Source organism: Triticum urartu, chromosome 2A (assembly GCF_056163025.1).
Source record: "Triticum urartu cultivar PI428250 chromosome 2A, HENAU_Tu73, whole genome shotgun sequence".
Classification (NCBI taxonomy): Eukaryota; Viridiplantae; Streptophyta; class Magnoliopsida; order Poales; family Poaceae; genus Triticum; species Triticum urartu.
In genome coordinates, this window is record NC_141874.1 from 502,893,207 (window position 1) to 502,918,462 (window position 25,256).

The following is a 25,256-nucleotide window of genomic DNA, read 5'->3' on the forward strand; positions in this document are numbered from 1 at the left end:
GCTCTCACTCAAGGAAGCATGTCAGTAAGCGAGTATCTGAATAAGTTCAACCATTTGGTCCGCTATTCTCTCTATGATGTGGCCACTGAAGAACGGAAGATCGACAGATTTCTTGGAGGACTGAATCAACATCTCAAGTGCACTCTCAGTATGTTTGATTTTCCGGACTTTCAAACTCTGGTGAACAAGGCCCTCATCGCAAAAAGGGAACACAAGCTCATGCACGACAATAGGCCAGCTAATAATGGCCACAAGCACAAATTCGAGCCTAAGAAGGATATGCAAACCGTGCAGAAGGCTCGTACTTGGCAACAGACTCAGATTGACTACCAACCCAACTGGCAGCAAAATGTCAACAAGACCACCACTCAAGTCATAGTCCAGTATGGGAAGAATGTCAGCGCAACAATTCATGTTTCAACTTTGGACAAATCGGACATTACGCAAGACAGTGTCCCAAGAACAGCAAGCCAACAGCTCCATTCCGTCCGCAAGTCAACTACCTGGAGCCAATATTCCGTCTCGAGTGCCATCCAAGGGCAAATCCATCATATCTCCGCCGATGAAGCCCAAGAGGACCCGGAAGTCATCATTGGTATGTTTCCTGTTAATAACATACCTGCCGTAATTTTATTTGACTCTGGGGCTTCCCACTCTTTTATTTCATGGAGTTTTGCTGCCCAAAACAAATTTCCTTGCTCGATTTTGGGAAAACATATGTTGGTACAATCCCCGGGATCCTTGCTTAGAAGCAACCTGGTTTGCCGTAATTTGGAAATTGATATCAAGGGAGTCAAGTTTCCAACGTCTCTGATCATCATCAAATCTGACAAATTGGATATTATTCTGGGAATGAACTGGTTAACCCAATACCAAGTATGCATCAACTATACGACCAGAGAAGTTACCATGGCAAGTCAGGAGGGTCGCACCGCAAGTTTTTATGCCCGCAGAAGTATACCCAAGAAGGATATGGTTTTCACAGCTGTGGAGGAAGAAATGGAATTGATTCTAGTGGTCAGTGAGTATCCAGATGTATTTCCTGAGGAATTGCCAGGAATGCCGCCAGACAGAGAATTGGAGTTTGCAATTGACTTGGTGCCTGGAACCACACTGATACGCAAGAAATATTATCAGATGCCTTCATCATAATTGGTGGAATTAAAGAAACAGCTGGATGAGATGCTACAGAAAGGATACATCCGCCCAAGCTCTTCACCATGGGGATCACCCGCAATATTCGTGGATAAAAAGGACGGCAGTCTTCGGATGTGTGTGGACTACCGACAGTTGAATGACATCACCATCAAAAACAAGTATCCATTACCAAGGATTGTTGATTTGTTTGATCAACTCAGTGGGGCCAAAGTATTCTCCAATATTGATTTGAGGACCGGATATCATCAACTCAAAATCAAGAAGGAAGATATTCCCAAGAACGCGTTCACTATTCGATACGGCCTTTATGAGTATACCGTTATGTCATTCGGTCTCACCAACGCCCCTGCCTTCTTCATGCATATGATGAATAAGGTGTTTGTGGACTTCTTGGACAAATTTGTGGTGGTGTTCATCGATGACATCCTCATTTATTCAAAAAGCAAAGACGAACACAAGGATCATCTCCGAGCAGTTTTTGCAAAGACTCCGCGACCATCAACTCTACGCGAAGTTCAACAAATGTGAATTTTGGCTCAAGCAAGTGGGATTTTTAGGGCATGTTCTCTCAGTAGAAGGAATAGTCGTGGATCCAAGTAAGGTGAAAGATGTGCTTGATTGGTCCGCACCCACGACAGTCTCAGAAATCCGAAGTTTCCTTGGACTAGCCGGGTATTATCGCCGCTTTATTGAAGGATTCTCTAAGATTGCCAAGACAATGACAGAACTCCTAAAGAAGGGTAAGAAGTTTGAATGGACCGAGGACCGCGAACGGAATTTCAATGAGTTAAAAATCAGACTGTCGTCAGCACCAGTATTGACTCTTCCCCACATCTACCGCAGTTTTGATGTCTATTGCGACGGCTACAGAAAAGGCCTTGGATGTGTACTTATGCAAGATGGCAAGGTTGTGGCCTATGCATCCCGACAACTATGGCCGCACGAAGGAAATTATCCCACTCATGATTTGGAATTGGCTGCGGTGGTGCATGCTTTGAAGATTTGGAGGCACTATCTTATTGGAAAGAGGTGCCAGATATTTACCGACCACAAGAGCCTCAAGTATATATTCACTCAGCCCAATCTAAACCTTCGGCAGCGAAGATAGCTCGAGTTGGTTAAGGATTACGACCTTAGTATAAATTATCACCCGGGTAAAGCTAATGTGGTGGCTGATGCTCTCAGCCGAAAGCCTGACAACCTGAATGCTCCAATGGATTCTTTGCCTCCTGAACTTTGTGAAGAAATCGCTCAGCTAAATTTGCTAATCGTGGATGCCAGTCTTGCCAGCATATTGGGAATTTCTCCTACCCTCGAGGCAGAAATTCACAGCCCTCAAGAATATGACACAAATCATTGCAATTATATGCCAAGCATTTGCAAGAAGGACATACACAAGATTCCTCTAAGGATCAACAAGGTACACTAAGGTTTTGAGGAAGGATTTGCGTACCCAACCAAGAAAGTCTGAGAAAGAAGATATTGGCAGAAGCACACGAATCGTCATACTCAATTCACCCAGGTGGCACCAAAATGTACGAAGACCTTCGTCAGATATTCTGGTGGGATGGAATGAAGAAAGACATCGCTTACTTTGTGGCTTGTTGTGATATATGCAACAAGGTAAAGGCGGAACACCAAAAACCCACCGGACTCCTTCAACCCTTACCTGTATCGCAATGGAAATGGGACGATGTCTACATGGACTTCATCACGGGTTTACCAAGGACTCACCGAGGGAATGACGCAATATGGGTCATAGTGGACACATTGACGGAGGTAGCCCATTTCCTTCCCATCCAGACCACCTACCGTGCCGATCAACTTGCACAATTGTATGTGTCCAGAATCGTCAATCTGCATGGAGTGCCAAAGACTATCACCTCAGATAGAGGATCTCTCTTCACTTCAGCATTTTGGTCCCAACTACATCAAGCCTTGGGGACTGCCCTGAAATACAGCACAACTTATCATCCCCAGACAGATGGACAGACTGAGCGAGTAAATCAAATACTCGAGGATATGCTCCGAGCAAGTGCATTGGCCCAAGGATCCAAGTGGGAAGACTGTCTGCCATACGCCGAGTTTTCTTACAACAACAATTTCCAAACCAGCTTAAAGATGTCACCCTATGAGGCCATGTATGGCCGTAAGTGCCGCACTCCACTAAACTGGTCTCAAACAGGAGATAGTCGTATTTTCGGGACTGATTTAATGATCGAAGCTGAGAAGCAAGTCAAGGAGATCTAAGACAGACTGCAGTTAGCCAAGTCACGACATAAAAGTTATTATGACGCAAAACATCGTCAGATCATCTTTGAACCCGGAGAACACGTGTATCTCCAAGTCACCCCTATGAAAGGAGTTAAGAGATTTTAGACCCGAGGAAAATTGGCACCCAGATATATTGGTCCATTTCCAGTCATGACCAGAGTCGGAACAGTAGCCTATCAGTTGGAATTGCCACCAGAACTGTTAGAGGTACACAATGTGTTTCATGTCTCACAGCTAAGGAGATGTATCTCGCCACCGGAGAAAATGACTGATATGGCAGAGATAGAACTGGCTAAGGATTTAACATATTAGGAAAGCCTGGTCAGAATATTGGATGAGACAGAAAGAGTCACTCGCAACAAAGTGATAAGGTTATACAAGGTTCAGTGGGAGCTTCACACCGAGGAAGAGGCAACCCGGGAAAGAGATGAATTTCTAAGGACTGCTTACCCAGAACTGTTTTCCCGAGCAACTGAATCTCGATTACGAGATTCATCCTAAGTGGGGGAGGTTTGTGACAGGCTGGATTTTGCCTTCTCTCTTTTTCCGGACTTGATTTTGCCTTTGCCTTGGATTTGAGTTTTTGGAATCAATTCAAATGGACTTATCACTTGGGCATGCCCTTGACCTTCACCCAAGTGACCCATCTACCTCTCATTCAATCTCATTTCTCTGAAAAATCCCAAAATGGTCAAATGTATATTTTTCATAAAAGAAAAATATTCAATTTCTCTTCTGAAACTCATTTCAGAAACTAGTGCTCCAAAGCAACCCTCATTTTTATTGCTCCAAAAATCCTGAATATTCTTTGAACCTTGGCACACCTCCCCAAGCAAAAATATTGCATGACTATTTGTAATATTTTGGCTACAGAAAATCATTTCTCTTCTGGCCCAAAAATGCACTTTGTACAGCAAGTGTATTTTTCCTTGATCCTTTGGCCCCGATTTTTCTTGAGCCTCATTACCCTCCTAAGTAAACCCCAACCCCAGAAGATCAGCCCTAATGGCCTTCTAGAAGCCCTCCAAATGTAGCGGCCAAGTTTCTGGCCAGAAACTTGCCAAGAAGCTTGAGTCACTTCTGGTCGGCCTGGCAGTGAGTCCTCAGCCTCCCTAGCCTAACACTGCGTGGACTATAGCCCAGACAAGGTTTGGTCGAGCATGGGCATCTGACCATGCCAGGGCGATGACCGCGTGTGGACACGGGGTCTGGCATGTGTTCGACGCGCTCTGCGTCGTGCCAACGCCTCTGTTCGGCGCGTGCTCGAGCCAGAGCTCGCCGACGACTGCCACGCTGCGCCACCAGCTTCGACTCATCACCCTTGACCTCTCCCTGGCGCTCGCCGATGCCGGAGACGCCACAGCGAGCACGGGCTCGTCGCGACGAAAAGCCACAGTGTGCTCGTGCCCTTGTCTTCTTCTTCGCTGCCTCCTGTGCTCGTCCGCGAGCGTGGACAGCTCCCGCCGGCTTCTAGAGAACTCCGACGGCGCCACATACCCCCTACTACTCTGGCGGTGCCACATACCCCCTACTACTCCGGCTATATACAGAGCCCCTCCCTCCATTCCGAAGCCACACACCGCACTTCTCAACCACCACAACCACGTAGGATAGCCATAGCCCGATCGGGCAGGCCTCTGGCCATCGACCACGACCAGAGATCATCGGCGATCCCCGCAGCCCAGCCACCCTGCTCCAGAGCCCCTCGAGCTCAACCAACCTCTCAGGCACATCATTGGAGGTCCACTAGCATCACCTGGAAGCAGCAGAGCCCCTAGAGTCGCCCCTCGTCGTCGCCTTCTTCCTCTCCAGCAAAACCCGACCACCATCGCCGCTTGAGAGCTTGGTTGCGAGCAGCCCCGGCCATCCCCCGACAAGCCACGGGTATGGGCAGGTGCGCCATGACCCCCTCTCCACTTCTATCCCTCTGGCTTCGCCCAAGAACCTCTCATCACCGGCGTAAGCTCCGGCGGAGCACCGCCGTGCTCTGTTTCTTCTCTCCCCCTCTCTCTCCTGACCGGTGGGGCCCGGTGTCAGCCTCCCCACTCGCACCCGAAGCGGTATGAATGGAGGCATATTCTACCTTTATGCCACCGATGTCACCCCCCAGTCTTCTGTTTTATTCAAATTAATTCAAAAATTTGACCACAACTTTGACCAGTGATAATTTCTAGCCTATAAGTCCAAATGAGTTGATTCTTTTTGCATTGTGTTTGTTTCAGAAAGCTCTAGAAGCACACCAAAATGTGGAATTTTATTTGCTTTCTAGAATTTCTGATGATTTTCAGATTGGTTTTTGACTTTTTGTTTTGTGGTTCTTAAATATTTTCAGAAGGAGAGACTTGCCTTGAAGAAAAACAGGAGGAGTGTGACCCTCCTCTGCACTAAGGCAAGCCACACTAGCATTTGGATGGTTTCATTTGAATATCTATGATTTTTCTTACTTGAATATGAGTTCTTTTATGCATTTAAAATTTGATAAATAAATTTGGTTGAATGCTAGTTACCTTGTCATGCTTGAAATGTTTGTTTAAGTTACTACATGGAGTAGTTTGGTCTAGTAGAATAGATTTTGACTTAGTTATATTGCTATGATAAATAATGATAGTTCTTTTTGCTTAATGAGAATTTCATATAAATTATGAGTTAATCAAAATATTGCATGATTATAAATAGTGAGGTAGAACCAGTAAAATTTAATGATGAGTTATTGCCAGAAAATTATATTGATAAGGTTGATCCGTTCTTGTGAGTTGCATGTTTTGCATATCCTTTAGTGCATGCTCATGGCATCGTATGACTTGGCATAGTAGTTTTTATTTTCAAGTTAAACCCGATAATAATCCAACTTGAAGATAACGTTGATCAAGTCATGGTGCCACTGAATCGGGTTTTTCCTCAGTGCGGCCACATTTACCTTTATGGGGGGTCTTGATTCGATCCCTTGTCATGTCTCTCGCCGGTGCCTCCAACAAGGGAAGGTTATGTGCGTGCAGTACCCTGGCCCGGTAAGCAGACATAACCTTGTGTGGTTGTTTGTTTTTATGGTACCTTGTCCCTGTTTGGGACCGTTTTTGCCACGACGGTGGTCGTTGACGCCTTTGGTAGGCACGGGGCCACCCAGGACTTAGCCTGAGAGGGAGTTGGTCAGAGTGGCCGGGAGAGTGTCATGGCAAGGGGAGGGTTTCATCGGAGCACCGTTGGTCCACCCGAATGGGAGTGCGAGGCTATGAGTTCCGTGGTGTGGGTAAAGTGCTCTACCTCTGCAGAGTGTATTCAATCTATCGATAGCTGCGTCCTCGGTTATGGACACAACTTGGGAGTAGGTCACACCATGGATTAACTTTTATAATTAATCCTGCACACTAAATATTTATTGTTGGCACTGATTTAGTGATGATTCGTGAGATCATGAGCTGATCATGAGTGATTGGCTTCAGTTGTGATCCGGGTATGATCACCGTTTGGTTACGAGGTAACTCGTCTGGTAAGCGAGTCCAAGGGACTCGATGCACATGTTGGATTCATCGTATTAGTAGCATTACTTGCATAGCATTAACCTGAATAATTGTCATGATATTGTTTGTCATCGTGCTTATGTTTTTTGTGAGCTTGCAAGTACATTCAATGTACTGACCTGGCGTGTCATGCCAGATTTCAGGCAAGTCGTACCGCATCGGAGAGCTTCCCGCGTCTAGGCCGTGTCCACGTCGGTGTCCTTGTGCTATGGAGTTCCACTTCATCGTCATTCCGCTGCCACGTAGTTTATGTGCTCGAGGCCCCTTCATGTTCATTAAATAATGTACATACTATTCAGCCGCACCGTGTGTGTCGCTTGGCCTCTTATCTCGATGTAATATCAGACTTATGTACCTGCTATCATCAATAAAGCAGTTGTTTCTGTACCATGTTGTTGTGTGTTGCCAGAAGACTTGATCTCTGGGCTAGCAATGCAAGGTAAACCGGTTGCTCTGAGCCGGGGTGCCACAAAAAGCATGAGAAAAAGTAGATACGTTGGAGATGTATCAGTTGGTGGTAAGAAGTATGACTATTATCGCCCACAACTCTTTGTGTTCTACTCATGCATATAACATCTACGCATAGACCTAGCTCGGATGCCACCTGTTGGGGAACGCAGTATTTCAAAAAAAATGCCTACGATCACACAAGATCTATCTAGGAGATTCATAGCAACGAGACGGGGAGAGTGTGTCCACGTACCCTCGTAAACCGAAAGCGGAAGCGTTTAGTAATGCGGTTGATGTAGTCGAACGTATTCACGATCCAACCGATCCTAGCACCGAATGTACGGCACCTCCGTGTTCAGCACACGTTCAGCACGATGACGTCCCTCGAGCTCTTGATCCAGTTGAGGACGAGGGAGAGTTCCGTCAGCACAACGGCGTGGCGACGATGATGATGAAGTTATCGGCGCAGGGCTTCACCTAAGCACTACGACGATATGACCGAGGTGTTGAACTGTGGAGGGGGCACCACACACGGCTAAGAGATTGTCTATTGTGCTATTGGGGTGCCCCCTGGCCACATATATAAAGGAGGGAGGGAGAGAGGAGGCCGGCCAGGTTGGGCGTGCTAGGGGGAGTCCTACTTGGACTCCTAGTCCAAGTAGGATTCGCCCCCCCTTTTTCCTTTCTTCCAGCGGAGGGAAAGGAAGGAGGGGCAGAAGGATAAGGAAGGAGGGGGCCGCGCCCCCACTCCTAGTCCAATTCGGTTTGGGCAGGGGGAGGCTGGAACTACCTCGTGGCCCTTCTTCCCTCTCTCCACTAAAGCCCACTAAGGCCCATTAACTTCCCCGGGGGGTTCCGGTAACCTCCCGGTACTCCGGAAAAATGCCCGAACTACTCAGAACCATTCCGATGTCCAAATGCAACCTTCAAATATATGAATATTTACCTCTCGACCATTTCAAGACTCCTCGTCATGTCTGTGATCTCATCCGGGACTCCGAACAAACTTCGGTCATCAAATCACATAACTCATAATACAAATCGTCATCGAACGTTAAGCGTGCGGACCCTACGGGTTCGAGAACTACGTAGACATGACCGAGACACATCTCCGGTCAATAACCAATAGCGGAACCTGGATGATCATATTGGCTCCTACATATTCTACGAAGATCTTTATCGGTCAAACCGCATAACAACATACGTCATTCCCTTTGTAATCGGTATGTTAGTTGCCCGAGATTCGATCATCGGTATCATCATACCTAGTTCAATCTCGTTACCAGCAAGTATCTTTACTCGTCCCGTAATGCATCATCCCATAACTAACTCATTAGTCACATTGCTTGCAAGGCTCATAGTGATGTGCATTACCAAGAGGGCCCAGAGATACCTCTCCGATACACGGAGTGACAAATCCTAATCTTGATCTATGCCAACTCAACAAACACAATTGGAGACACCTGTAGAGCATATTTATAATCACCCAGTTACGTTGTGATGTTTGATAGAACACAAGGTGTTCCTCCGGTATTCGAGAGTTGCATAATCTCAAATAGTCAGAGGAACATGTATAAGTCATGAAGAAAGCAATAGCAATAAAACTAAACAATCATTATGCTAAGCTAACGGATGGGTCTTGTGTAACGCCCCGGATATAACTTTCCCAATTTGTACTCCAACTCTTGCCGTTTCCGGCTTTAAGTTATATTTATTTCTCGGGTTCGGGTCTTTGTCTCCACGTATTGTTTTCTTTGTCATGCGTCTCATATCATGTCATCATGTGCATTGCATTTGCATACATGTTCGTCTCATGCATTCGAGCATTTTCCCCGTTGTCCGTTTTGCAATCCGGCGCTTCGTTCTCCTCCGGTGGTCATTTCTAGCTTTCTTTCGTGTGTGGGGTTTAAACATTTCCGGATTGGACCGAGACTTGTCATGCGGCCTTGGTTTACTACCGGTAGACCGCCTGTCAAGTTTCGTATCATTTGGACTTCGTTTGATACTCCAATGGTTAACCGAGGGACCGAAAAGGCCTCGTGTGTGTTGCAGCCCAACACCCCTCCAATTTGGCCCAAAACCCACCAAACTCTGCTCCATGTCCTAGAGCGTTCGATCACGATCGCGTGGCCGAAAACCGCACCTCATTTGGACTCTCCTAGCTCCCCCTATGCCTATAAATAGACCCACCGAAATTCGGATCTCTCCCCCTCTCCGAAACCCTAGATCCATTCCCCACGCCACCGCCGGACAAAATTTGCCGGGCCGGACATGTCTGACCCGACCTCCGCCGCCGCCCGCAGCCAGTGGCGAGCCGCCACGTGGCCGCCGCCGGCCCGGGAGGCCCAGGAGGGGCCCCCGCGAGCCCATCCACGCGCCGCCGCCCTTCGCTGCCATCCCCGCCGCCTCTTCCAACTCCGGCGGCCGGAGCCGCCATCACCGCCGCCGCCCGGCTCCCGACGCCCTCGTCGCCCGGCCCGCAGCCGGCCCCGGCTCCGGCCACCGGACGTCGCCCCCGCCGGCCGCCGTCCTCGTCTTCGCCGGATTCGCCTCGGGAGGCGCGCCCCGACCCGGTTGCTACAGTGATCCGAAACCGTAGATCCAGATCTGGGTAGTTTTTTTTCACCAAGTCCTCAGAATTTTAGTCCAAGTGCCCTTGTTCGAGGCTCCGTAACTTTGCATCCGTAGCTCCGATTTGGGCATATAGCATATCAAAATGTTCGCCTCGATGAGTACATCATTTCATTCCATTGCATCATTTGCATTTGAGTTCATCTTGATGCCCGAAATGCTGTTAGAAGGAGGCTTCGTGAGTTAATTGTCAGATCTGCTAGTTCATCTTAGATTTTCGTCATTTTTGCCATGATTATTGTGTGCATGATATGCCTGTGAGTTCTTCATATGTTTTGTTAAGAATTTTGTCCTCTTTCCAGAGGTACAACCCATGCATTTTTAGGATGTGTGTGGTGACTTGTGCAAGCTTGCAAAGTGAGGCACCCGGTGAATCTGTTTTCAGGGACTTAGTAGTTTTCACTAAGTCTGGGATTATTTAGTTCATGATGCCATATGTTCAGCTTGTTTCCTAGTGATCCGTGCCTCTTTTGAGGATGATCAGTAAAGGAGTTTTGTTAATCATGTTATGCTCTATCCATCCATGTCTTTGTTTGCAATTATGGAGCATCCTAGCTTGAGTCAATCGAGCTCTACTTTTGCTTCATTGTGAATCTGGGCAGATCGTCAACTTGTTTGCGATTTTGCTGTTGTTATTGTAGTTGATCCGTGCATGCTATGCCATTGTTCTTGCCATGTCTAGCTAGCATTTTGTGCCTTCTTAATGGATGTATGCTTTCCTTGCCATGACTTGCACCGTAGTGAGTGCATCGAGCTCGTTTACATGCCTTCGTGAGTTATATTTCAGCATGTCTCAGTTTTCACTAAGTCTGAAAACTGATTGTGTTTTAGCTATGTTCGTGTGCCCGTTAGTATATTTTGTGAACCCTTTTGGCCCCAGCTCACTGTTCTTGGACTTCTCAGTGCTGTTCTCCATTCCACTCCAGCCAGAATGCAGACCAAGTAACGATCTTTAATTTTCTTTTTGTAATATCGAGTGAAATGCATGCTAGTATTTATATTTTGGATATGAGGAAATTATCCTCGTCTTTTTTTATCAGAATTATATACTACTAGAAATTGCAACATAAACATATGTTCACTGCAGTTTGCAATAGCTTATTCCTCTTTTGTCATAACGTTTCTTCTAGATAAAAATGTGTGCATATATCTCACATGCTTCATGATCCTTTTGCAGAGGAGGGTTCAATGTTCAAAAGCATGGGTCTGAGCTGGACATTGAGAGCAAGTATGTTAAAAGTGCCTTTTCCTAGTTAGTTCCTGACATTTCTTTGATTTTGGAGCACTTAAGGAAGCATAAAACGCTGAACGATAGCAGTTACACGATTAAGAATATTGCCAGACCATGTTCTTAATTGGTTCATCTTTTTTTTTCGAAAAGGAGGCGTACCCCCGGCCTCTGCATCTCTTGATGCACACAGCCATTTATTGAAAAAAAAGATCCAAAAGGTTCCAACCAGTAGTCTCAAAACGAAACAAAAAGTCTTGGAAAATAAATAAAAGCCACAACCGGCTGAAAATAAAATCCACAAGTGGCAAAAGTGGGATTAGGAGACTAAACGCCTATCCTATTATTGGACCGCCATCCAAACCGGTTGTATGTATCCCGTGCAACCATCTCCCATCGGCTGCACCCAATATACATATGCGCCCCATGGTCCGCATGGCTGAGTAAAGACCACGCACGGATCCAAGTAGGCGCTCTGAAGATGACCTGCAAAAAGTTGGTGATGGTTTGTCTGTTAAAGGCAACGTCATTTCGACAATTCCATAAAGCCCAAAGTAATGCACATGCTCCCACTCGGATATGTGCCGCCGTCTTTGGCGCCACCCCAGCCAACCAGCTATCAAACATATGTGATATCGTGAGAGGCGGAATGATGTTAAACGTAATGTGAAAAGTTCTCCAAAGTAATTTAGCAAGCGGATATGTGATAAATAGATGCTCTATTGTTTCATCCTGATCACAAAAGCAACATCTTTTACTTCCTTCCCACTTTCTCTTAGCTAAGTTATCTTTAGTTAGAATTACGCCCTTATGCACGGTGTGTGGCACTAACTAAATTCACCTCAGTTCTTGGCACTGTCATTTTCCTTTGATTTCTCAAATCCATAGGGTGTAACCAGGCTTTAGCGGAAGGATAAGATTGCTGTGCTTTACATTTGCACTATCATTTGTAGCGGTCCTTCAGCATCTAGCTTCATCTGTTGTGTCGGGTTTTTGTATGGGCGTTTTGGTTGCGTTTACTGTTATGAAATTCTGGAAGTCACTAGGCTGAATGATTCTATTGCAAGTACTTGTTAGCACTTTCTTAGTGCAGAGTTTACATGACAGGCTTGCAAACTGGATGAAAGCATCTCCTTGGCTGATTGGTGCAAATCCTCGAGATTTGATTATGCCTGTTGATGGTGATGATGGTTTTTATCCTACTGGGAATGAGCTGGTACTCTTCCGTACTCAGTATTTTGCTATATTTTGTCATGCTGCCTGATGTGGATGTTTTATTCCTTGCATGGTTAAAACATTTATGGGCAGAAACCTGAAGTCATAAGTTCCAGTCGCAAGTATCGGGCCCATGTGTTGGTTTGCGCTCCATCCAACTCAGCACTTGATGAGATTGTATTGCGTGTTCTTCAAACAGGTTAAGGATTTTGGCTCTATGTCATCTAATGCTGAAAAATGTTCTCACGATAAAAGTATTCTTTCATTGACAGCGCATCAAATAATATTAAGTAGTGAAGTTATTGTATGTTTTCAGGAATACGTGATGAAAATAACAACACTTACAATCCCAAGATTGTGCGTATTGGATTAAAGGCACATCATTCTGTCAAAGCAGTTTCCATGGATCATCTTGTATGTGATTTGAGTTGCTAAGCATTCTGTCTAACTTGTGTCAATTACAATGAGTTCAACTATTTTCAGATACAACAAAAACTTTCTGGTGTGGATCGCTCATCAGATGGCAGGAGAAGTGGAGCTGGTGAATATGATCGAATTAGAGCTTCTATTCTTGACGAAGCAGCTATTGTACACACATCTGTTCTCATCAATATTCACTAATAATATTTTAAAATGTTATTCTCACTATGAAGGAAAATTCGTAGGTATTTTCTACCCTGAGTTTCAGTGGATCAGCCATTCTCACCAGGATGACTCGTGCTTTTGATGTTGTTATAATTGATGAAGCCGCGCAAGCTGTGAGTATATTTTTTGTGCATACTGTCTGTCTAATGGAGTGTTAACACAATCATGTTTTGTGAAATACTTCTGAATTTGTGTTCCTCTTTGTTTTCAGGTAGAACCAGCGACTCTTGTACCCCTGGTTCATGGATGCAGACAAGTTTTTCTTGTATGCCATCTACTTTTCTCAGATGATTTACACATACGTTTTACTCAGTTATTTACCTTTTCCTTGTCAACGTGTTAATCATTTATCACTATACTACTTTGTAATTACTTAATTTACTAAGATCTAAACAGAGGGATCATACACAGGACATTATTCTAATTGTCCTTGTGGATTAAATTAAAAATCATTTCACTGGCTTAGGTTCTGTAGAAATTTTGCTTGATATCTTCTGAACTCTGTGTATGCTTGTGTGTTTACGTGCGCATTTTGCTTGATATCTTCTGAACTCTGTTGATATCTTGATACATGAATACCTTGAGTATTCTGCTAACCATGGTGACCTTGTAACCTCACTATCACTTTTGATATTCGTATCAGGTTGGCGACCCAGTTCAGTTGCCAGCAACTGTAATTTCATCGACTGCTCAGGAGTTAGGGTAAGATGTCTCCTTATTTTATTTAATTAATTCACACTGTTAGCGCATTGCAATGCTAATACAATACTTATATCCATCAGGTATGGAACAAGTTTGTTCAAGAGATTTCAAGCTGCTGGTTTTCCTGTGCAAATGCTCAAAATTCAGTATCGTATGCACCCAGAGGTAGCATCCCACTGTCAATTCATCTAAGCTGAAAACTTGAACGGGTTTTTGATTTTGTTAATCCATTCAATAACAGATCAGTATATTCCCTTCAAAAGAATTCTACGAAGGCATCCTACAAGATGGGGAGGGACTCAACAAAAAACGTCCATGGCATTCCTACAGCTGCTTTGGACCATTTTGCTTCTTTGATATCGATGGGGTTGAATCCAAGCCGTCTGGAACTGGTTCATGGGTGAACGAGGATGAAGTGGAATTCATAACCCTCCTATATCACCAATTGGCCACACACTATCCAGAACTCAAATCCAGTTCCCTAGTAGCTGTTATATCACCATACAAGCATCAGGTGAAACTCTTGAAGGACCATTTTCGGTCGACCTTCGGCGATCAATCTAAGGAAGTTATAGATGTAAACACTGTTGATGGATTCCAGGTAGCTAGTTTATTATCATCCATTTGCAGATGTGCTTTGTCTACTCTAGCAAGTAGCAGTGATTAATATTGTATCTTGTTGCTCACATATAGGGTCGTGAAAAGGAAGTTCTCATTTTTTCATGTGTTAGATGCAATAAGGAGCAAAATATTGGTTTTGTTTCTGATTTCCGACGAATGAATGTTGCCATCACCAGAGCTAGGTCTGCTGTACTAGTAAGTGCTCTTTATGCACCCTCCCCTCCTTGTCATAATATTTTTGTTATGCCATATGAGCTATGGAGATTATTATGGTGCCTGAGTTCCTTCTTGAGATGAACAAGCTATGTGATTTGTAACTTGAGTTCATTGATTCCATCTGTTCTCCATTTCTCCGTAAGTTAGTGTTGGAAATGTGAACCATACAACCATATAGATCTGTTTCTGTCGGTACCCCAATTTGTTTATATCATTGTGCTTTGTAGGCTTACTTGCAAAACCCAAATAACAAATTAGCGCAATGCAGGTCATTGGCTCTGCTTCAACATTGCAGCAAGATAAACACTGGAACAACCTTGTTGAGAGTGCCAAAGAGCGAGGGCGCTATTTCAAGGTGAGATTACTACTCTCCTCTCTTTTTTTCATTGTTTTTTGATATAGCTCACCATTCATTCCAAATGGTACTACTCTCTTTCTTTTAAGCTTAGGAAACAACATTAGGTGGACCTGACTACGAACATCCTTGCAGGTTTCGAAGCCATTCACCATGTTCTTTGCTGAGGATAAGTTCAAAACCATGAAGGTGGAAAGACTTGCTCCAGACACAAGGTTCTCTCAGGCAATAGAAGCAATTAACGAAGTTGTTGCAAGGCAAGAAGTCATGGATGCCGATGATGCTGGTGACCAAGCGGATGGAGACGATTATGATGCCATGGAGGCTGACGATGGAGGTGGTGATGATTAATGTAGGCTACAGTGTAGTGTCAGGTCCGTTTGGAGGAATCCTATTGGAGGCCAGGTACATAGGGGAGCAAAATTTTGCCAGCTTTTGGGGGGGGGGGGGGGGGGGGGGGGGGGATGTGACTGTTCTAGTAGAATTGGAACAAATATATTAACCGCGGAATTGCACCACCTGCTTTTCTGCACTATGCTTACAAATATTTTATGTGTATGTTATTCATTTAAGTCTTGTACATGTGCTTTCATTTGGTGAAGAAGTTAATGGTCAGTACTTGGGCAAAGGCACATGCGCAGACCATCCCATTGAGGCTGGGATGGATTATAGCTGCTGTACCACTGCAAGGACCTTGACAGTGAAGATGTCTTGCAAGAAACATTTTCTTGAGGGCTATAAAACGTAGTGGAAGAGGGCACCAAACCTTGCCTCCTAGGCAACCAGCAACGTAGAGGGATAGAATGGAGAGGCTTAATTGGCTTGCACAGATTTCCTGTTGTCTGATGAACTGTGGGATCGGGAGACATCTGGATAAGAGGTAGTCTCGGAGATGTCGATCCTCTTGGAGACCGTTAGCCCTAGAGATGTCCATGCTGCTGGATTATCCAAGGAAGCTAGGTCCAAATTTTGGTACCTAGGACAGGGACCAAGTGGATACGAGTGTCTGAGAAAATGGAAGTTTTCTGCTACAATACCTTTTTCTGGGTCAAGTACAAGAAACGACTGAAGAAGAAGCGTCATGTGCGTGTATGTGTGGTCAAAGAGTGTGGTACGAGTGTGGAGTATATCTGGTGCACCGGGGCATTTGGTGCTACCGATGCATTGGACCCTTGTTGCACATTTAAAAATATTCAAAATATCCGATATTTTTTTAGTATATTGACCTAACATCAATATATGTTCTTAAAAAATTCAAGTTAAAATTCGTAACATTTGCGTACAATTTTAAATGTGCAATGAGGGTCTGATGCACCGGTAGCACCAAATGCCCCGGTGCACCAGATACGTACCAAGTGAGGTTATCATTTGTTTCCATCCATCTGAGATCATTCTGTGTCATAAATTTAAGGTGCCGTTTGCAAGTCATGCCTTTTTTTTGTTGGTCAACCATGTTGTGTAAAATACAGTTAAGAAATACTCCTACTATTTGAAATATCTTATTCAAGCAAATCTAGCGCAAATCACGGAGATTGGTTCTGGTCACTTTTCTATCATTGTGTATCTGATGAAGAGTGGTTACTTTTATCTTTGAACCAAAGACACTACGAGTGCATACACATTGAACAAACTTTCATGAATTTTGCGGTTTGGCTGCAAAACACCACTAGTTTGGACTGTTACTATGAGTACTAGATCATTGTTGGCGCGTTGCTCCGCCCATCTATTTTGAAGTTTTTTTGACAGAGAGATATATTTTTTTTGTAAATGGGAGAAAGAGAAAAATAATTAAAAAATACACCTGAAAAACACTGGTGGTAGTAAAGATCAAATACCACAGTTGACGGAAATGCTGGCCACTTCAGTAAGTATTCCTTTTACTCGATTGTTGCAAGCATATTCCAGAGTGCAGACCACAAATAGATGTTATGGAACCAGAAATAAATCACATTGTTGTAATGTATGAAGATTTTTTTTAATAATATTCATCGATATAACCTAACCTGCAAGGTTATATAGGGCTGGAGCAATGGATAATACTGAGTAAGCGAATCCTTGCTGCTGTGTTAGCCGATGTAGTAGAGGTCCTTACCACATTCAAGTCCTCTCAATTCTGCACAAGACAGAGAAAGCATGCTTAGTCATCTCCATTTTGAAAATTTAGCCTACTGATCTATCTAAATGTAGAAACAGAAGTCAATACCTGCACGTCGACCGTCGCAAGATCATGTGAGAGGAGATCCGTTGGGGACAAAGAAGATCAGGCAGCGTAGCAGTACCTCACTTTCCTGTATTTCTCTCCAGGAACATAATTTAAGACCGGAATGATATTCAAATATCCGAGGGGATCCAGTGCGGGAGGGAGACAACGTGCTCGAGGAAATTCAGCTGCGGCAAGGCACCCGAAGGAATCCAGCGCTTTATGGTATCCAGTCGATCAAGCCGAGATGCGTGATGCAGGTGAATCGGGGGGAGGTCAATCCAGCCGACCATGGTAATCCGCCTGCAGAGGTAGAGGGTCACCTTGAGCATCGGACAATTGCCGGAAATCAAGGACGTATATAACCATCACAACAGGACCTTAATGGCGACTGATGTACGCCACTCGCCAGCGACGGGTAATTGCAGGATAATTGTACACCAGGTATCTTGGATAGGATATAACTCATCCACTCAAACTTCCTTCATATCTCCTAATAATCTACATAATTGAGAAAGTTACCAGCTCTTTTGGAACATTTATCCTCTTTCTTAAACTACACTATTGTGTGCCGGAAAGGACACAGTAAATGGATATTTATATTGGAATCTCACACTACATTTGCAAGACACAAAGAATTGTTTGTACGGCCAACTACATATACATAGTAAAAAAAAAGGAGCCACTGAAATGTTCTTGGAATCTAATGGAATCATCAATCCGTACATCTCTATCACTAATTTGTATTCTTGACATCATTGAGTTTAGATATATTCTTCAGCTTCTAACTGATAGAAACAAACATTGTTCTTTCACATCGTACAACTCCACCAAATGTACTAATCTAATTATTTGCCTCAAGCAACTGGGAGCAATCAATACCAGAATTGTCATATTATATAGAACTGCAAGTGATATCCGACAATCATTTTTGATGAACAAAATGATAGGAGAGCGGCTGAATCTATGCGAATAACCTGCAATGGCGGAGTGGCATCAAGCTGACGCAAGCACATGTCTTCGGTGTTCCAAGCCTCGGCCTCCTCCAAATCTCCCTTGAGGCTAGTGGCGCACTGAATCTAAGCATCAGAAAGTGTCTCATATACAGAAGCGATTGAACTAAACCTGGCGGTGACGTGCACGAGCACGAGTGGCTGCAGCTAGGAGCAACGGTGACGGGGAAGATGGGACGTCGCACATCTGCTACCGGCGGGATCCTGTTGAACATCGCATCCTCGCACGCGTCGCCTCGGGTTGATCCCCTCCTGCGCCGGATCACTGGAAAGCATCGCCTCGGATTGATCCCCACCCGTGTCGGAATCCCTCGCGAGGCTCGACTTAGGCTGGATGGAAGAAGAACGCCCGAAGTTGAGGGAGGCGAGGAGATGCCGTCGTGGGCGGCGGCGGGGAGAGGAGGGGGCGTCGTGAGGAGCGAAGGGACGTGCTGGTTCGCTGTTTTATTGTCTTCGCTGAAGCGGGCTTTGCTGCCTTGGGCCGAGTAGAAAACTGGCCCGATTAACCCCTGGGCTCCAAAATAGCTACGGGAGTAGCTGCCCTTGCGACGTTAGGCCCAGTTCGCGGCTAACATAGCGCTAATCCAACGGCTGACCTTGCTAATGCCCTGAGATGGCAGGAAAACTGCTCAGTTATAATGTTTTTAAATAGTTGTACTGCTATTATAGGGTTTGGCACGGTCAATTATACTCCACACCACAATGGCCTCTCTCATGTTTTAAATGGATTCTTAGAAGGTTCTTTCTTTCAGAAGAGAAACTCTTTGTGTGTGTGTGTGTGTGTGTGTGTGTGTGTGTTTGTTTTCTCTTTTGACTTGAATGTAAAGGCTGGGAGTACAAAAGAAGAAGGCACTTCTATCTTCTCCACATTCCTAGTCCACAACCTCACGAGTTTAAGGGTATATATTTTTTACTTTGACGACGAATAGTAGGGAAATTCCCTACTAGTCCCTCCAACACTTATTACGGAAGGGAGGGAGTACAATTTTTATATTAGTATAAAGATACCTGTACAATATTTTTTTAAAGGAAGAAAACTAGGGCCTACCAGATTTGAAAGGTACGTGTAACCAATCAGAAAACTGTGAAAAATTATTTTGTCAGCCCTATAACCCACTAAGTCCATCCTGCGATACTGTATTTTGTATTAATGCATCAGTCATGAGAGTATTGAGCATACACTCAGTCTTTATAGACGGCACATATATTTAAGAAAGAGCACTGGCATATCGATACACATGTGACTTGAGCAATGAGAGGTCATGGTCCAGATAACCATGACATCTTCACATACACGGAAAGAGCGAGTACACACTCGTAGAGTCCAAGTTTTGCCAACGATCCATGAGTGAAAAGTAAGCATGGGAGGCAACAGGAATCAGGTCGTGCAGTGTTCATATGTAGACCAACCAAATAAGTCCGGTGAAGCGATGACTACGTGTAGAACTCCAGTGATGTCGCGGGATTCGCTGATAGATCATACCTCCGTAACCTGTGCAGATTTTCCTCAAAGCTGATGGCAATTGGCAAAGAAATCATGCATCTCATTAGTAGCTGAATATGAGAGTCAGATGACAACCGGGCAGAGGCACATATAATTATTTTGAACCATCATCTGCTACTGTCTGTGACGCAGGTGATTAGGAGGTCGATCCGTCTCAAATGCCTTTAAACCAACATGTAGTCAGACTCATTTTTCAAGATAGTGTCGCTTGTTAGCTTGTGCTTATGGGTTTCCTTGAACTTTTTTGAATATGTACGTGTTCCTGCTATCGATGGTAATCCAGATAGAAAAGAAGGTACAAGCTGACTTGAGTGCAACAATATGCACTCGATAGTTCAGTCAAGTATTCAATTTACGGCAGAACTCGATGAACCGAAAGTACCAACCATGCTCGGCCCTCTGAATAAGCTTGGTACTTGGGATGCAATTTCATGTTCATCTTTTTGCATGCTAAATTGTTAATTGCTTATGCAAGTTGCACAGTCGACAACCTGAAAGTAGTCACAGTAATGCGCCTGCCAGTGCCACCATGCCAATCCATGCGCTCTCCGTGGTGATCGCTCATCAATAATGTTGCAGTGCTGTTGTTGCACAGAAGATGATAAAAATGTAAGCGACCATGGCTTTAAGAGGCGGCTGAGAGCTTGAAATACTCCTAAAATGTTCAAGTGCCATGGATGGATGGGCAAGGGATAATGCGTCGCTGGGACAAAGCAGAAGTTGCAGCTAGTGGAGCGATGAATTATGAATGAAGTGTACTGGTGTGCTATGGAAGATGCCAGGAATTCATATCCATCAATATTGTCACACGTGCGAGTGATTGCCTTTTGAAGATTTTGTCTAGGAATAACATACTTCTGTTGCGACTTCTATTGTTTCTGTTGAGGGTTTGTCCCAGGCAATAGGTGCTTTTTTAAGGAGGGTTGAGGCATATGCATCAGTATGGTGCACACAATTATTTTATTTATTAAATTTGATGCAAGGGAATGTACAAAGCATACACAAAAACAACAACATATGCCATACAAGATAGTATAATTTAACACCTAGGGTCAACTTGACTTCTTTCGCAACAACGCCTTTAAGAAGAGATAAACATCATCACCGTATCCGACTGGAGATGACCTGAACAAGGATTTTCATCCTAATTATTATGATCAATTAGTGAAGGCCGGTATGACAAGGAGACAATGCTTTCAACAAGGTCACGACGCAAGTTCGTCATTGTCGAGCCCGGCCAATAAAGACCAGATAAAGGGTTTTCATCCCGGACATGAAGCGGTGTTGCGATAGATGTTCCTTGTACTCAACTACCATGACAGATGATGAATAGAATGAAAATTTTCAACAACAACAAAATCGTAAGACTATGCATGAGGACTAAATAACTCCTCTTTAACTTCTTTTATGAAATAATATGAAAGCATAGGGAGTTCGAAATTTATTTAGCTCTTGCCTGTGTATCCGTTGTCTAGGTATGGGTTGCCTTCGTAGCCATTGGTGCAGATGCAGGTATAGCCAGGGCCCGGACCACCATGTGCGTCCACACACTCGTTGTGCTTGCTGAGGCAGCTGTATCCTGGCGACTTGGCTACCTGGACACATGACATGGACTTATTGCCGTGGCCGATGGTAGGGAGGGAGGGAGTACAACTTTTATATTAGTATAAAGATACGTATACAATATTACTTTTTAAAGGAAGAAAACTAGGGCCTAACAAATTTGAAAGGTATGTGTAACCAATTAGAAAACTGTGAAAAATTATTTTGTCAGCCCTATAACCCACTAAGTCCATCTCATGGCTGCGATACTGTATTCTGTATTAATGCATCAGTCGTGAGAGTATTGAGCATACACTCAATCTTTATAGACGGCACATATATTTAACAAAGAGCACTGGCATATCGATACACATGTGACTTGAGCAATGAGAGGTCATGGTCCAGATAACCATGGCATCTTCACATACATACAGAAAGAGCGAGTACACACTCGTAGAGTCCAAGTTTTGTCCAACGATCCATGAGTGAAAAGTAAGAATGGGAGGCAACAGGAATCAGGCCGTGCAGTGTTCATGTGTAGACCAACCAACTGTGTCCGGTGAAGCGATGACTACGTGTAGAACTTCAGTGATGTCGCGGGATTCGCTGATAGATCATTCCTCCGTGACCTGTGCTGATTTTTCTCCAAGCTGATGGCAACTGGCAAAGAAATCATGCATCTCATTAGTAGCTGAATATGAGAGTCAGATGACAACCGGGCAGAGGCACATATAATTATTTTGAACCATCATCTGCTACTGTCTGTGACGCAGGTGGTTAGGAGGCCGATCCGTCTCAAATGCCTTTAAACCAACATGTAGTCAGACTCATTTTTCAAGATAGTGCTGCTTGTTAGCTTGTGCTTATGGGTTTCCTTGAACTTTTTTGAATATGTACGTGTTCCTGCTATCGATGGTAATCCAGATAGAAAAGAAGGTACAAGCTGACTTGAGTGCAACTACATGCACTCGATAGTTCAGTCAAGTATTCAATTTACGGCAGAACTCGATGAACCGAAAGTACCAACCATGCTCGGCCCTCTGAATAAGCTTGGTGCTTGGGACGCAATTTCATGTTCATTTTTCTACATGCTAAATTGTTAATTGCTTATGCAAGTTGCCCAGTCGACAACCTGAAAGTAGTCACAGTAATGCGTCTGCCAGTGCCACCATGTTAATCCATGTGCTCTCCGTGGTGATCGCTCATCAATAATGCTGCAGTACTGTTGCACAGAAGATGAAAAAAATGTAAGCGACTATGGCTTTAAGAGGCGGCTGAGAGCTTGAAATACTCCTAAAATGTTCAAGTGCCATGGGTGGATGGGCAAGGGATAATGAGCCGCTGGGACAAAGCAGAAGTTGCAGCTAGAGGAGCGATGAATTATGCATGAAGTGTACTGGTGTGCTATGGAAGATGTCAGGAATTCATATTCAGCCTGTGGTTGAATCCATCAATATTGTCGCATGTGCGGGTGATTGCCTTTTGAAGATTTTGTCTAGGAATAGCATACTTTTTGTTGGGCCTTCTATTGTTTTTGTTGAGGGTTTGTCCCAGGCAATAGCTAGTTTTTTTTTTGAAAAAGGAGGTTGAAACCCTCGGCATATGCATCATTGTGGTCCACAGAATCATTTTATTTATTAAAGTTGATGCAAGGCAATGCGGCCAAATCCATCAACAAGTGAAGTACAAAGCATAGACAACAACAACATATGCAATACAAGATATGAATTTAATACCTAGGGCCAACTTGACTTCTTCCGCAACAACGCCTTTAAGAAGAGATAAACATCATCACCGTGTCCGAATCGAGACGACCTGAACAAGGATTTTCATCCTAATTATCATGATCAATTAGTGAAGGCCGGTTCGAGAAGGAGACAATGCCCTCAACAAGGTCACGACGCAAGTTCGTCATTCTCGAGCCCGACCAATAAAGGCCAATACGACAAGGAGACAATGCCTTCAACAAGGTCACGACGCAAGTTCATCATTGTCGAGCCCAACCAATAAAGGCCAGATAAAGGGTTTTCATCACGGACATGAAGGGGTGTTCCAGTCATAATGTTGATGATGGATCTTCCGAAAGTAACCCCAACCAGTAATCCCATGCCAGGCTGGTTCTAGCAAACGGTAAGAAGTATTCCCACCTTGGACCGCTTACACAGTCATCTGGAGGCTGGAGTGATTCTAGCAAACCGGTAAGAACCATTGGTGCTGGTATAATTTACTGTTACCTTTTTATCTTGTTAAATGTCGATGCATAATGTTTCTGCAACTTTTTTTTTACTATAAAATGCTACAGGTGAGGAAAGCTGCCTCAAAAAGTTGGAATGGTTCTGGACATACTCACATCATTCTTTTAAGATATGATTTTTGAAGTGTCATTCCGTTCTTCTAGAATGGGAACTCAACAGTGCCATTGAAGAACGCCCAGTAAGCAAATTCGGTGATGCATTTCCCTGATTCAGATCAACTCCAGATAAGACTGCCTTCGTCCTTTCGGAAACCTGAAAATGTGGAATTGATTCTGCCAGTTGCAGGAATGCGGTCATTGCCTGAGCCAAGAGTGTGCCAACAATATACTGGATTCACCTGTTGTTGTGAAGGTCATCGCATACAGTACAGTCCGACAGTCCGGAGTTGGCAACAGAGATGCGGCTGTACTGTACAGCTTGGAGGACGGTTGGAACAACATCTGCTGGTGAGCGATCATCCATCCGGCAGTCAGTCCAGAAGCGGGTGTTGCGACCATTGCCGACAGTTACATAGGTGGAGGCTTGGAACAATGCATGTACAGTGTTGGTGCAGGGCAGTCTGAATTCTTGCCACAACCATGACGGCGATGTGCCCAGCAGCCACGACCACCGCAGCCGAAGTACCCACCCTATTTTCTGCAAGTCCAGAATGCCATGTTCCCCTACCTCAATTGGCTTCTGCTGCCTTATGTCGACATCAGAATCAGGCTTCAGGTTACCTGCACCAGCATTTGTAAAAGAACATGCGAGTGAGATAGCGCCAAATCCGGCAAACTTGGGATCCAGACATATTTTGTTGTATCAGCATTATTTTAGGAAAAAACAGTGAGATTTCCCCAGTTCCATTACTTAGGTTGGATGCAGCCTGATCAGTGATCACAGGTACACAGTATGATTTGATAAGTTGCATCACACTCTAGAGTTATTAAAAAAAGAGTAAAATTAACCACTTAGTATTACAATCCCATAATAGCTAAGAAAACACAGCTAAACAGAATGAAACCCATGCAGCTGAAAATATTTCTTTCACCTGCTGCTCCAATGCTTATATTGACATGAGCTTCTTGCCCTTTTTGTGTCGACATGTTTATTCCGGCCATCAGACAGGCATGTTTGTTGGGCAGGGGGTCTTGAGAGAATAACGGTGGGGGTTGATCTTCATCTGGTCTGCCAAATCAGTGGAACATAAAAAAACAACTGTTGGCAGCTTCTTAGCTAGAATAGATCACTTCATATTTGAAGCACTCTCTGTTGTCAGCAGCACATATTTCATATCTGAAGCCTCTTCATGCCTGGAGATGACTGGCGAGGGTGAGAGCGGAAACATGGCTAAGATGAGGGAGCTTCCAGTTTCAGACCCCAGGCACCAGATAAAAGGGCTTTGCGAATCTGGGGCAATCAGTAAGCAACTGCTGAGGTACAGCATTATTCAGAAAGCCTGAAGTGAATACTCTGAAGTCTGCAAGAGTCCACTAGCTGTCATGGACACTGCATTCTTCAGATGCAGAATGTAACGCTGATATTGGCAAGCAGTTGAGCGAAACTGGCACAAGAAGAGAGCACGATTCTTCAAAAGCCTGTGGCAGAAAAGGCAGGTGGTTGACGCATTTCGTCGAACAGGCGGCCTTCGGGGCGCCGCGACTGACTGCCGCCCATGATCCGAGCCTTGCAGCAGCGACGAAGCCGAGCGGCCTCGCCATGCTCCGCGCTTCCACCCCGACCCCGCCCC

General features: G+C 44.5%; 2 protein-coding genes and 1 long non-coding RNA gene across 18 annotated transcripts in view; 1 reads left to right on the top strand and 2 right to left on the bottom strand.

The window, feature by feature from the left end:
• LOC125538234 (putative helicase MAGATAMA 3) overlaps positions 1 to 15,468 on the top strand; it is a 28,790-nt gene extending 13,322 nt beyond the window's left edge. For 3 of the 6 annotated variants that reach the window (XM_048701510.2, XM_048701509.2, XM_087544177.1), the window contains 14 exons: positions 5,765 to 5,821; positions 11,209 to 11,259; positions 12,367 to 12,475; positions 12,568 to 12,673; positions 12,791 to 12,888; positions 12,958 to 13,062; positions 13,140 to 13,232; positions 13,331 to 13,384; positions 13,763 to 13,821; positions 13,902 to 13,986; positions 14,063 to 14,422; positions 14,515 to 14,637; positions 14,927 to 15,013; positions 15,149 to 15,468. In XM_048701510.2, coding sequence (XP_048557467.1) covers positions 12,380 to 12,475; positions 12,568 to 12,673; positions 12,791 to 12,888; positions 12,958 to 13,062; positions 13,140 to 13,232; positions 13,331 to 13,384; positions 13,763 to 13,821; positions 13,902 to 13,986; positions 14,063 to 14,422; positions 14,515 to 14,637; positions 14,927 to 15,013; positions 15,149 to 15,364 — 1,482 coding nt within the window. In that variant the 5' untranslated portion in view covers positions 5,765 to 5,821; positions 11,209 to 11,259; positions 12,367 to 12,379 and the 3' untranslated portion in view covers positions 15,365 to 15,468. Of the gene's footprint in view, positions 1 to 458; positions 596 to 5,764; positions 5,822 to 11,208; positions 11,260 to 11,742; positions 12,476 to 12,567; positions 12,674 to 12,790; positions 12,889 to 12,957; positions 13,063 to 13,139; positions 13,233 to 13,330; positions 13,385 to 13,762; positions 13,822 to 13,901; positions 13,987 to 14,062; positions 14,423 to 14,514; positions 14,638 to 14,926; positions 15,014 to 15,148 lie in introns of those variants that run through there. The other 3 variants (XM_048701511.2, XM_048701508.2, XM_087544176.1) reach the window with 3 other exon arrangements.
• LOC125538236 (uncharacterized) lies at positions 11,283 to 19,052 on the bottom strand. Of its 6 annotated transcripts, none has more exons than XR_007296277.2 (4): positions 18,191 to 19,052; positions 17,217 to 17,516; positions 16,849 to 17,126; positions 11,283 to 11,745 (listed from the first exon to the last, which is right to left on the bottom strand). It is a non-coding gene; the product is annotated as an uncharacterized LOC125538236 (long non-coding RNA). The 6 variants fall into 6 exon arrangements; XR_007296276.2 differs by having other exon boundaries at positions 16,815 to 17,126; XR_015616791.1 differs by having other exon boundaries at positions 11,285 to 11,745; positions 17,017 to 17,126.
• A 339-nt stretch (positions 19,053 to 19,391) lies between these two features.
• LOC147985640 (uncharacterized) lies at positions 19,392 to 25,254 on the bottom strand. 6 transcript variants are annotated; one of them, XM_087544180.1, is made up of 6 exons: positions 24,558 to 25,254; positions 23,865 to 24,246; positions 23,009 to 23,799; positions 22,405 to 22,494; positions 21,820 to 21,932; positions 19,392 to 21,325 (listed from the first exon to the last, which is right to left on the bottom strand). In XM_087544180.1, exons 1-3 carry the CDS (start codon positions 24,625 to 24,627, stop codon positions 23,742 to 23,744), a joined length of 510 nt encoding a protein of 169 aa, XP_087400306.1. In that variant the 5' UTR covers positions 24,628 to 25,254; the 3' UTR covers positions 19,392 to 21,325; positions 21,820 to 21,932; positions 22,405 to 22,494; positions 23,009 to 23,741. The 6 variants fall into 6 exon arrangements, with proteins under 6 accessions (XP_087400306.1, XP_087400307.1, XP_087400309.1 ...); XM_087544181.1 differs by lacking the exon at positions 19,392 to 21,325 and having other exon boundaries at positions 21,339 to 21,932; positions 23,009 to 23,087; positions 23,623 to 23,799; XM_087544183.1 differs by lacking the exons at positions 19,392 to 21,325; positions 22,405 to 22,494 and having other exon boundaries at positions 21,339 to 21,932; positions 23,009 to 23,087; positions 23,623 to 23,799.
• Positions 25,255 to 25,256: the final 2 nt, after the last annotated feature.

Bases quoted from the DNA above. Each gene is read 5' to 3' on its own strand.
- LOC147985640 (XM_087544180.1), bottom strand. From the start codon at position 24,627: ATGGCCGGAATAAACATGTCGACACAAAAAGGGCAAGAAGCTCATGTC. The intron at 24,247-24,557 runs GTGAAAGAAATA...ATGCTGGTGCAG, and splicing joins TATAAGCATTGGAGCAGCAG to GTAACCTGAAGCCTGATTCT. The intron at 23,800-23,864 runs GTGAATCCAGTA...TGCAACTGGCAG, and splicing joins GATGACCTTCACAACAACAG to AATCAATTCCACATTTTCAG.